Source organism: Parasteatoda tepidariorum, chromosome 2, assembly GCF_982258835.1.
Source record: "Parasteatoda tepidariorum strain Cologne lab strain chromosome 2, Ptep-v5.0, whole genome shotgun sequence".
Taxonomy (NCBI): domain Eukaryota; kingdom Metazoa; phylum Arthropoda; class Arachnida; order Araneae; family Theridiidae; genus Parasteatoda; species Parasteatoda tepidariorum.
The window spans coordinates 55,833,644-55,846,024 of NC_141756.1; the positions used below are offsets into that span (position 1 = coordinate 55,833,644).

A 12,381-nucleotide genomic window follows, 5' to 3' on the forward strand; every position below is an offset into this window, starting at 1 on the left:
GTTTAGACACCGACTCACATAAGTATATTTCAAAGTGTATAGTAATAAGGCAATATCATAGTATTATGTTATAATAAATAAACAACTATTTTAATTTTAAACTCTTAGATTAGAAAGGAATCAAAAACGTAATAATAGCAGAATAGAGTAAAAAAAATAAAAATTGCAGATAAATGCCTTTAAATTAGGGGCGCAAATATTTTATAGGACAATACTAAAATAATGAATAAAATTAATTTTAAGCTGATATCATCCCGAAAAATATGGGTGTATTTGGGTGTTAATGAGAGAAAACTGGATCCTACCACGTAGCTTTCAGCCAATAAAAACACACCATTAACAGTGGAAAACTGCATGTAACTATTTAATTAAATTTATTGATAACGTCATAAAATGGTTCGACTAAAATGTAAGGGAAGTGTATTTTTATAATAGATTCCTTTTACAATTTTTATTATAGATAAAAATTACAGATAAATACCTTTAAAGTAGGGATACAAACATGCTTATAGAAAAACAATTCGCGATCGCAACGAACTATAGGGGGCGCTGTTGTATGAGACGAATACCTGCGACTGCTATATGAACATTTATTCAGTTACGCTGGAGACGTCTTAAGTGTAGCGTGTAGCATTGTAACGTTCCTTCTTTATTGTGGCTTATTAAATTGAAAAAAGAAATATGCTTGATATTTTTTTTATGCAAACGAAAACAAAATGGTATCTCTTTTCTTTTTAGAGAAGGAACATTCAAAACACATCGGAAAAATATTTGTAAACAAACAGAAACAAATTTGTATCTTCTTATTAAAGTTAAAACCTATTGCCTGAAAAAAAGTTTTACTGAATTTAATGATATAGCATGAAAGGCCTATTTAAACTTTGCATTCCGTAGTTTTAGGAATCATATTACTTTAAACATTAAAATAATCAAAAAGTATGCATAAGCCTCATAATTTTACATAATTTAATTTTGTAAAAAAAGTTTTTTGACAACAATTTTAATAAAAAAATTTTAAGTTTCAATAAAAATCAGTATTTAGAAACTAGAAAACGGAAAATAATGAATGCTTACGAAACAAAAAAAAAATCTAAAAATTCCTCTGATTGAAATAAAACACTTTCATGTTTTTTTTTACTTATAATGTGACGTAGAAAACCATTCTATAGAAAGATATCATCAAACAAGAAAAATAATTATTTTCAAGTAAAATTTTTTATTTTATAAATTATAACACTTACCTGCTTTATAAATCCAGAGAATTACAAAATGATATAATCTTCTTTTGAACACTTTATTCTCAAATAATATATACCCATATTATCCCTTCCTTACTTTAAGATGTCATAAAACGCAGTAAAATTTTATAATTGCAAGATCTTGATATGAATTTCAATATGAAACTTAAAAACAGAATAGCTAAATTCTTGGTACTTACGTACTAACGCCACCCCAACAGAAGTTGCTCTAATGAGCCAATAAAGAACAATACTGTTGTTCGCACACATGTATCTTTTGGATTCCTTGTTACCTTGTTGTTTGCTGTTTTTTGACGCCATTTTTAGTGCTACAAAAATGCGTCTTTGGCATTTGTCAAAAGTAGAACAGGATGCAATTTTATTTTTTCTGGTGCGAAATATTTTACTAAAAAAACGAAAATGTACCAATTCCCATCACATGAAACTTTATCTTGGTAAACACACGTTTTGGAAGCGTTATTTCATTTGGAATCTTATTTATTAGTGTTCATATGGCGACAGAATTTGGTGAAAGAAAATAGAGATTGTTTTGAATCTATATTAAACTCTATATCGGCCCATTTTCCACCAAAATCCGATACTACTTCCTTTCTAAATAAAGTGTTTTGAATTTTGAAAGTGTTTTGATTTTTAATAAAGTGTTCTATTTAATGATTTGAAGCAAAAATTTTTGGTGCAGATAGGCGGCACTTAGAAACCGCCAAATCTGTAGCCGCGGTGGCGTCAATACGTAAATTTCGAAATTTCATTCCATACTTTTCTGAATCATATTACTTCAAATATTAGAATATGCAGGAAGTATGCATAAACACAAAATGTTATACCATTTAATTTTTCAAAAAAAGTTTTTGACAACAATTTTTATCAAAAAAATTATAAACTAAAAAGCGTAAAATATGGAATTCTTAGGATAAAAAAAACGATTTTAAAAATTCCTCATGTTGAAATAAGAAACCCTCATAATGTTTCTTTTTTTTATTCTTATATTCTTAATTCTTTTATTCTTATATTCTTAATCAGACGTAAAAAACCATTCTGAAGAGAACTATTATCAAACAAGAAAAAAATTATTTACAAGCAAATTTTTTATTATAGAAATCATAACACTCACCTGCTTTATAAATCCGGATAATTCCAAATGAAATGTTCTTCGTTTGAAAATTTTATTTTCAAATTATATATACCTAGATTATCCCTTCATTATTTTTTGATAACATACCACATAGCAAAATTTTATAATTGTAAGATCTCGATATGAATTTTAATATGTAGCTTAGAAACAAAATAGCTGAATTCTAGTTGAAATTATTCTTTCCAAACTGAAAAGTACTTGTCAAGAAAACGATAAAAATTCGTTAATAATCAGTACAAATGATACCATTTCAAGAAACTCGAAAGATTCTTTATTGTTGATTTCCGAATCATGTGGAAACAGAAATATATACTATTCTATAAAGAAAAAAAATATTCTAATATAACTATTACAGTATTTTACGTTCTGAATTCACATTTATTCATTGGAATGAAGAAAGTGATGTTGATTTCACTTTAATATGTAATGAATTGAAGACAGAAAAAATTTATTTTACAGTAATACACACATCTGTAACAGTATGCGATCCCGAAATCGAAAGTTATCAGTTGCAAATTTGTGGATAATAGAAGTTAAAAAGTAATGAGGAATTTTTCTTCAAATGGCAGGTGTGTTCTGTTTCTGAAAGATTTACCGATGTTCAGGAGAGTTTTTTCAAGTTCTTCGGCCTTTTCCTTAGGGAATATTTACTTCTTATTTGCTGCTTAGAAAATGGCGTCTGACTCCACCAATGATTCAGATGGAACTAAATGAAAGCTTAATATATAAATGCCTAATCTTCTCAGGCTACCGCTAGAGGGCGTACTTAAGCGTTGCGATCACGAATACCTTTAAAACTTTTATTATTTTTATGCTGATGACAACTAAAGCAATATGGAAATGAATGAGGGGAAACTGAATCCTACCACGTGATTTTCCGCCCGACAAAAATGCAACGACCACAATGGAAAACTGTGTTAGATCATTATGTTTTTACGTTATATTGAGATATAGAGAGATATTGAATCAGCCATATTCGAGGATGACTGAAAAAATGTGGCGAAAATAAATCAAAATTGTTCAGAGATAATAGATAATTAGGAAGTGCATTACTTAATTCACAAAATATTATAATTTTTAAATTAAAAATGTAACGATTATATCTAAACTTATTAAAAGTAGCAGTTCTCCTTTATTTGAATTGATCCGTTTCTAATTCGCTGCTCCTAAAATTCCTGGATACTAAATAATACTCCGGGAATATGATTTATTTTCCCTTGTGTCAATTGTGCATAATACCTTCGCTTAAATAAATAAAATCAAAAAGCATATTCAAATCACAAACTGCCCAATGATTTTTGAGTGGGAAGTTATGGTACGCATCATCAATGGAGATATGTAACATTAATATTTAATTTGTGTAAATATAATGTTAAAATAAAAGGTATAGGGAAAAAAATCAAAATGAACAGCTTTTCATGAAATAAAAATTATGATATGACCTGGTAATCAATTGTATTTTTTTTATTTCAGTGACGCATTTTGTCATAGAAGCAATGATGGTTTCAATAAGACTTCAAACAGTAGAGAGAATGTGAGAAATCGTAAATAAACTTCCCTGCAAAATAAACAGACTTGACTATTTATTTTTTCCATACTGATATTGACAGTAATACACAATGTCTATTCATATAGCGAATGGTTTTCATGTCAGCAACTATGCAGCCTATGCTGTATTAATGCAGAACGCAAATTTCACACTTGACTGGCCAAACAATACCAATAATACTCCATTTTATGAGAGTGAAGAATATTATGATCCTCAAATTGATATATTTAGTCACTTACCTGGACTAAAAGCTATATTTTACGCTATATACATCACTATATTTTCAATAGGAATTTGTGGCAACGTTCTCGTTTGCTATGTTGTATTCCGAAATAAATCAATGCAGACTGTAACCAATTTCTTCATAACTAACCTAGCGTTATCTGATATACTTTTATGCACGTTTGCAGTACCATTTACACCGCTCTACATGTTCATGAGCCAGTGGGTATTTGGAAGGGTACTTTGTCATCTAGTACCCTATGCTCAAGGTGTCAGCGTCTATATATCAGCATTTACTTTGATGTCAATAGCCATCGACAGATTTTTTGTCATTATATACCCATTTAAACCAAGGCTTCAAGTTACTTATTGTTACTTGATAATTGTAGCAGTATGGGTGCTAGCTGGATTGCTTACCCTTCCGTATGGTATATTCATGGCGTTGGTTCCTACTGAAAATGGTATATATTGTGATGAGGTGTGGCCCCATGAATCCAGTCGAAGAGCGTTTGGATTTTCTACATCAATTTTACAGTTTGTTGTACCATTTATCATTATTACATTTTGCTACATGAAAGTGTGCATCAAGTTGAAAAACCGCGCCAAATCAAAACCAGGAACCAAATCTGTGAAGAAAGAAGAGATGGAGAGGGAAAGAACACGCCGCACAAACAGAATGCTTATCACTATGGTGGTTATATTCGGTGCTTCTTGGTTGCCAATCAATATTTACAACCTTATTATAGACTTTTACATACCAGCTGCTTCATGGAAATTTTTAAACGTAATTTTCTTCATGTCTCATGCGGCTGCAATGAGCTCAACCTGTTACAACCCATTCCTCTATGCTTGGCTCAATGAAAATTTTAGAAAAGAGTTTATGATTGTTTTACCTTGCTTTAATTCGGCTGTTCAAGCTCCAAATACGATGTCAAAGAGGGTTGTAAGCGGCAAGGCTGATAAATCTTGCAACGGACATGATGGCCACGAAAATGTAACACTTCTTCCAATGAAAGAGATCCAAAATAAAGACAGAAAAATTCAGAAGGACCGAGTTGCTGCAACAAAAAATAGCACCTCGGTTACCGACACAGTAAGAATAAATGTTACGAGCAATGATTTGGAACCTATTTAAAGCAGCTGATTCTACAAAAAGCGAAACACGCTAGTGAGAATTAATTTATTATTCTGTTTCATACTATGTATTATTCTTATTTATAAATTTCAAGTCCATGTGATATAAATTCGCATTAAAGAAGTATAGTATTAGACAGCATTACAAAAAGAAATACCAGCTGTTTATAAATTTTGCATTTTTTATCATCTTTATACTTTAATTAATACTCACTAAATTACTTTAACATAAAATATGTAATTGCTAGTTTTAGAGACACTAATTAGTTTTAAATGAATAAATCTCATGGAACTGAAACGGTACGATATTATATGATTTGCTTTAAAGAAAAACTTCATCAGCTTCAAAAATATACATATTGGAGAAATGAATATTGTATTGGATATAACAATTGACATGTTTCAAGCGAGCACATACATCAGCTTATCTTGATGTCCTGAAATCTAGCTTCATTCATAGGAATGCTAATTCCCTTGTTAACGACATTAGTTCCTTACCATCTGATATTTTCCTAGTTTTTCTCACCTTTATTTTCCATTCTTCGATATCCACTTAACGTTTTACACCGAAGAGCCATTACATTATGACCACCCTCCATCTATAACAATGGGCTCGCCCAGGTTTTTATGGTTTCTCGCCCAGGAACAATGTTTTCATGGGACACATTGGGACCCATAATCCTCATAGAACAATCCCTGACGTTTGTAAGTTACTTGAACATAGTTGTAGACTAGGTTCACCTATTCATGGCAACAGTTTTTCCAGCGGAGGATGGTGTTTACCAACAGGATAATGCACCATGTCATAAGGGTCGAATCGTCATGGATTGGTTCAAGGAACAATCCAGTGACTTTCAAGTCATGTCTTGACCCCCAAATTCACCTGACCTTAATCCAATAGAGCATTTGTGGCCCTACTTGGAAAACCAAATTCGTGCTGCCACGCTACCTCCGCGCAATGTGAGGGAATTGCAGGACCAGTTGGTGAGCGCTTGGTACCAGATATCTCAGACTACCTATCAGTGCCTTGTGGAATCAACGCCACGGCGGGTGCTAGCAGTTTTGAGGGCTAAAGATGGTCCTACATCTTAGTAGCAGGGTGGTAGTAATGTAATGGCTTTTCGGTGTTCCAGGTCACTTTGTTTTTTCTCATTCTTGTCTCGTAAGTGTTGAAAATGGACGTCTATTTTTGTGAGTGCTTGGAACATGTTGACGGTTGTTTTCAATCTATATGTTTTTGAAGTGATTGAAGTCTTTAATCAAGTAATACTAATTATAGTTAGTACTTATTTTTAAAATGAAATAAAAGTCTGTTTTTTTTATATTATTGAAATTTATGATAAAATCTTTTTATTTACTATCTTCACTAACTACGACATTATTTATATTACCAAAATTATTTTACTTCATATATGTCTATCACGTAAGCTCTGGAAAGAATGATTGGATACGAACTTTAACTTTTTCATAATAAGGGTTTTTTTCTGTAAAAGGCAAAATAAATAAATTTTGAATCTAAAAATCTGATCTCACTTAGAGAAAGAAGTTACCATATTTTTTTTCTTCTTTTTTTTGCTGAATAGGAAATTAAAAAATTATCAGAAGCATCATTCAGGTGCTTTTAATTTAATTTATTAGTCATTAAAAATAAAGCAAAAGCACTTCATTCATAGATTAAACTGATAAAACAAATATGGACCTTTTCAATTTTATGAAATTTAGCTCATTTATTTGAATTTTTGTAACTGAACCTAAAAAAGACTTAATATTATGTTACAATATTACTTACGCAATATTATTATTATTATTTTATTTCCTTTTCATCTCACAAATTTACGATTTTCAAAGTGAATTCGTTTTTTTTTTCCTTCAATGAATTTATTTAAAATTTGTTATACCCTCATCGATTCTTGAAACCACGTGTAATGAAGTAAATGTAATTATAATTGTTTGTGTGTACATAACTTTAATGAAGAAAATATATGTTGAATGTTTTTGTAATGCATGTTTCTTCATTTCTATAGAGCTATTGTTACATGACTAAGAGAAAAAATTATACTTTTACTGAAGATAAAAATATTTCGATTTTTTAATATTTTGAAATATTTAAATTTTTATTATTTTATTATAAAATTGAAATTTTACTATTTTGAAACAATTAACTTAGTTTTCTTGGAGAAAATGTTTTAAAATAACATTCACTATTTAAATGGCCTAGTTGGAATCTTTACAAACCAGGTATTCTATAAATGACTGATTGTGTTTAAAATAAATTAAAAACAGAATTTAAGCGAAGCATGCGGTTTTCTGCCTTTTGCTTAGAACTCTCTCCAAATCCTGCATAAATTTTTAAACTAATTACATATTTTCGCTGCAGATGGCGTTTAAGATTGGAAAAACTATAAAACAAATTTTCTGCTGCATTTCAGATCCTTTTAACTGAAATGATAAAATGAACAAAATTCAACTGAATTAAATAACATTCCACTGAATTATATAAAATGTTGTTGTTGTTGTAGTTCATTTACGTCGCACTAGAGCTGCACGATGGGCTATTGGCGATGGTCTGGGAAACATCCCTGAGGATGATCCTAAGATATGCCATCACAATTATATAAAATGAACTAATTCAATTGGAATTAATGAGTAATATTGGGAATGCAAATTGGAGATTATTTTAAAAGCATTGTTTTATAGTTTATCTTAATCAGTAGCGCCCTCTATGGATGATCTTAGTAATTAATTTTTAAGTTTGGTGACAATCAAAATCTAGTTTTCTCAGTTTAGCACAACAAAACCTGTATGATTACTGCTTCTGTTTTCTTATTTTCTTTTACTTTAAGCAAACTGATTGTTTTTAAATCATCGCTCATTGTGTGCACCCGGCCTAATATAAATATGACTTTAAGTGTGTTGATTAATTTTGGCATTTCTGCTGCATTTCAGATCCTTTTAACTGAAATGATAAAATGAACAAAATTCAACTGAATTAAATAACATTCCACTGAATTATATAAAATGTTGTTGTTGTTGTAGTTCATTTACGTCGCACTAGAGCTGCACGATGGGCTATTGGCGATGGTCTGGGAAACATCCCTGAGGATGATCCTAAGATATGCCATCACAATTATATAAAATGAACTAATTCAATTGGAATTAATGAGTAATATTGGGAATGCAAATTGGAGATTATTTTAAAAGCATTGTTTTATAGTTTATCTTAATCAGTAGCGCCCTCTATGGATGATCTTAGTAATTAGTTTTTAAGTTTGGTGACAATCAAAATCTAGTTTTCTCAGTTTAGCACAACAAAACCTGTATGATTACTGCTTCTGGTTTCTTATTTTCTTTTACTTTAAGCAAACTGATTGTTTTTAAATCATCGCTCATTGTGTGCACCCGGCCTAATATAAATATGACTTTAAGTGTGTTGATTAATTTTGGCATCATTAAACTTAGTTTAGAAGTAACATGATGCTTTAAAGTATTGATATTTCTTTGATGAATTCAATACCCATTTAAATAAATAAAATATATCAATGCATTTTTATTCTCAGAAACATGGTTTATACAGAAAAAAAACAATTAACAATAAAATCTACTAACTCAATAACGAACACATATTGTTGCACATTCCAATAAAATATATTTGTTTTTTTCTGTCTGTTGTTGTTGATACTTATAAATATACATAAATGCATAATTTGTATAAATAAAAAGCAATCTGAGCTTATGTTAGAAAAGAATATGTAAAAAAAAGTTTATATTGCAGGCTAAGTAAGTATAAAATAAGCGTTAGCCTAGCTATAGAAACATATGGGGCTCCGTATTCTTTAGACTAGCATAAATTTAAATTACTTTTTGGGAAATATTAGATCGTATTTCAGACTTAGAAAAAGCCTCAATTTGAAATTTGTTTTTTCAAATGGAATACCATCGTGGCATATAACCTAAATATGTATTGTACCCTTGCTTTATCTATGGAGTATAGTTAGATTTGAATGATATTGTATAAATACATTGTATAAACCTTATTAGCACCATGTATTTGTTCTAGCACAAACATAGATATGAGAAAAATGTATTCCGTAAAATTATGCATTATTTTGAATTTATTAATTATATTGTACCAAAAATATGTAGATTTTTTTAAATAAACTCAATTTCAGTTCTGTCTCCTCCATATTTTTGTTTAGTCTATGTAGTATAAAAATGCAATCTATAAAATGTAACAAAGTTTGTCTTGTTACATTTTAAATATTGCATGAGTTTGCTTTGTCATGCTCTTTTGTGGTACAACTGAGATTTTCGATTTCCAAACCACATGTATAATTCATAGTTAGCTTCGCATCACTCACGTGGTCTGAAAGATAGAAACACTTCAATAAAAATGCTTGCTAATCCAAGTAATGGAAATAATTCAATAACTCTCCTGTTTGAATGAATGTTTTGAATGAAATGAATGCTTCTCTACTCATCACAATATAAAAGGCTTATTTATTGTAAATTATCACAGAAAGTACATATAACTTAATACTTAATCAGGTAGTTTCCTAATGTTTGAAATTTTAATTGCCTAACCAAATTAGTAATGAATATGTCAATGTTCTTGTTTAAATAAATATAGGTTTTTTATTTAATGAAACTTATTAAATCCAAATTTTCATAGAAAAAAAGTACTTCTTTCTTTAAACAAACACAGTTGGGTTTTAATTTAATTTAAAACTGAACAACTAAAGGTTTTACATAGGGTGCATTACTACTCACTCATCGGGAGATCCATCAACGAATTAAGAAGAGGTTTTTTCGAAAATAATGCAAGTGTTTAATTTTCCAATAAATTCAAACAATAATTTCTTGACATCACGCATAATTATATTAAATATAATTTTGAGAATAACAATGAATCGTGTCTCGACGTATTTTACATGTATTTAAAGTAAAACTATTAACTAGAACTCTTCGATATAACTGCAAATTGCGATATCGTAAAAGTACAGTAAAAAAGATCTATAAACTGAATATGTGGAATCAATCAAAGACTTATGTAACAAATGGCATCCATCAAAGTTGTTAGATGGTGGCAACAGGAGATGAAGTTCGGTTCATGAGGGACGAACCAATCATGGACAGGAAATAATGACCATTCTAACCTGGATATTGCTGGTTTATTGAGATTTTGATGCTCGTAAAGGGTGTTTCTTGATAGGCATTCCAATCCCTTTTCCAGGACATAATCGTGTGAGTCAAGGGAATATTTCTCTTCATTGTTTAAATAGATAAATATTTTATCCAAGAAAAAACATCGAAACTAATTTATATCTGAATATTTATAACTTAATTTTTATCTTGCTTGAACTTTCAATAATTAACGACTTTTTTACACTATTTTCTTTTTTTATTAAAGTGATATGTTTCATTTAGGTAGATATTTTACTCTTAAAATAAAGCTCTATTTCTCGTAGTATATTTAGGTGTTCATAGTCATTGCTGCAGATGAATAAGAAGACAAAGATAAAGATTTAAAAATATTGCAAATATTAAAAAACAGATACAACTTATATCGGGAAAAATTGGTAGCTTTACTTTTGGGATTGTTTTTATATCTGGAACAAAAAGGCGAACACTCATTTTCGAAAAATTATATATGCTAATTGTTTTGATATTTTAATATAATGTATTATAAATTATAATGCAAAAATCAATTTATAGCAATTTATAACTATTTAATATATATATATATATATATATATATATTTATAATATATATATATATATATGTATATATATATATATATATATATATATATATATATATATATATATATATATATATATATATATATATATATATATATATATATATATATATATATATATATATATATATATATATATATATATGTATATATATATATATATATATAATCAACGAAATTTTAATTCTGTGACATCTCGAAATTTTTTATTATCAACGTATGTACGTATGCAAACTTTCATAAATGCGGTGATCATTCATAAAAAATTAAAAAAAAAAAGACAAAAAGAAAAGAAAACGTTGTAGAAGTAAAGAAGAAACCGTACGAGAAATAGACAAGGTTAAAGAAATATATTGTACAACTAAAACACTATGTTTTGTTATTATTTGTTTAAAGTTTACTATATTTTATTACTTACATACTCGCTAAGTATTTAAGATTTCTAAGTATTACAAAACGCTCACGGACAAACTATCTAAACACATCACAATCGTTTTTCTTATTTAAATGTAACAACCGTATTTCTTTTAAAATATAAATAAATTGTTTCCTTTTTTGATGGGAAGGAATCTTTAAATCTGCAAAACATTATTTGCTTTAAGACTTATTGGATTATTTTTTTATAAGAAAAGTGTTGTCTAATGATATTTCTCATTGACAAAAAGTGCGGGAAACTTTATTCTTCCAGTTAAAGTTTTCAGTATTGATCTAGAAAGTCCAAAAATAACGACTTTGACTTCAACTGGAAAAATCATTTGAAGGAAATTTAAAAAACGAGGAAAATGATAGATGGAAAATTAATGATGCATAAAGTGAAAAATAGTTAAAGTAGAATTAAAAATAACCAAATGTTTTCAAATTTAAAAATAACAAGTGTCCTGAAGCTGATAGGTGACATAAATAATAAATATTTGAAGAAATAATTAAAGAAAAAAAAGTAAAGAGGCAAAAATTCACGATATGGTTTATTCTACTTAGGTAGCAAGACAAGTCATTCTGGTTAAGTTTGGGAAATAGTTGTAAAATTAAGAACTTGCTGTTGCACATATAGTGCTTAATAATATGTTAAATTGAACATTTTACTATTCGGTTGAGTCAAACTAACTTTAAAATGCCGATTTAATTTGTTTGATAATTTTGGTTAACCTTCATCATATAAAGATTGCAGCAAAATTAGACGTTATTAAGGGTTATAACACTCCAAACGCTTTAGCAAGGCACTAAAATACCCCCAAATTATTCCTTTGGTACATATACTCAATGGTTAATGCACCGTGAAAAAAAGTTTAGTCAAAATTTATCGTGAACACAAAAAAGCTATATATG

General features: G+C 28.9%; 1 protein-coding gene across 2 annotated transcripts in view; it reads left to right on the top strand.

Moving 5' to 3' along the window:
- LOC107450954 (prolactin-releasing peptide receptor-like) overlaps nt 1-9,473 on the top strand; it is a 101,890-nt gene extending 92,417 nt beyond the window's left edge. For both annotated transcript variants that reach the window (XM_016066898.4, XM_071177565.2), the window contains exon 3: nt 3,865-9,473. In XM_016066898.4, the coding sequence (XP_015922384.1) occupies nt 4,011-5,297 (1,287 nt within the window). In that variant the 5' untranslated portion in view covers nt 3,865-4,010 and the 3' untranslated portion in view covers nt 5,298-9,473. The remainder of the gene's footprint in view (nt 1-3,864) is intronic.
- The last annotated feature ends 2,908 nt before the right edge of the window (nt 9,474-12,381 follow it).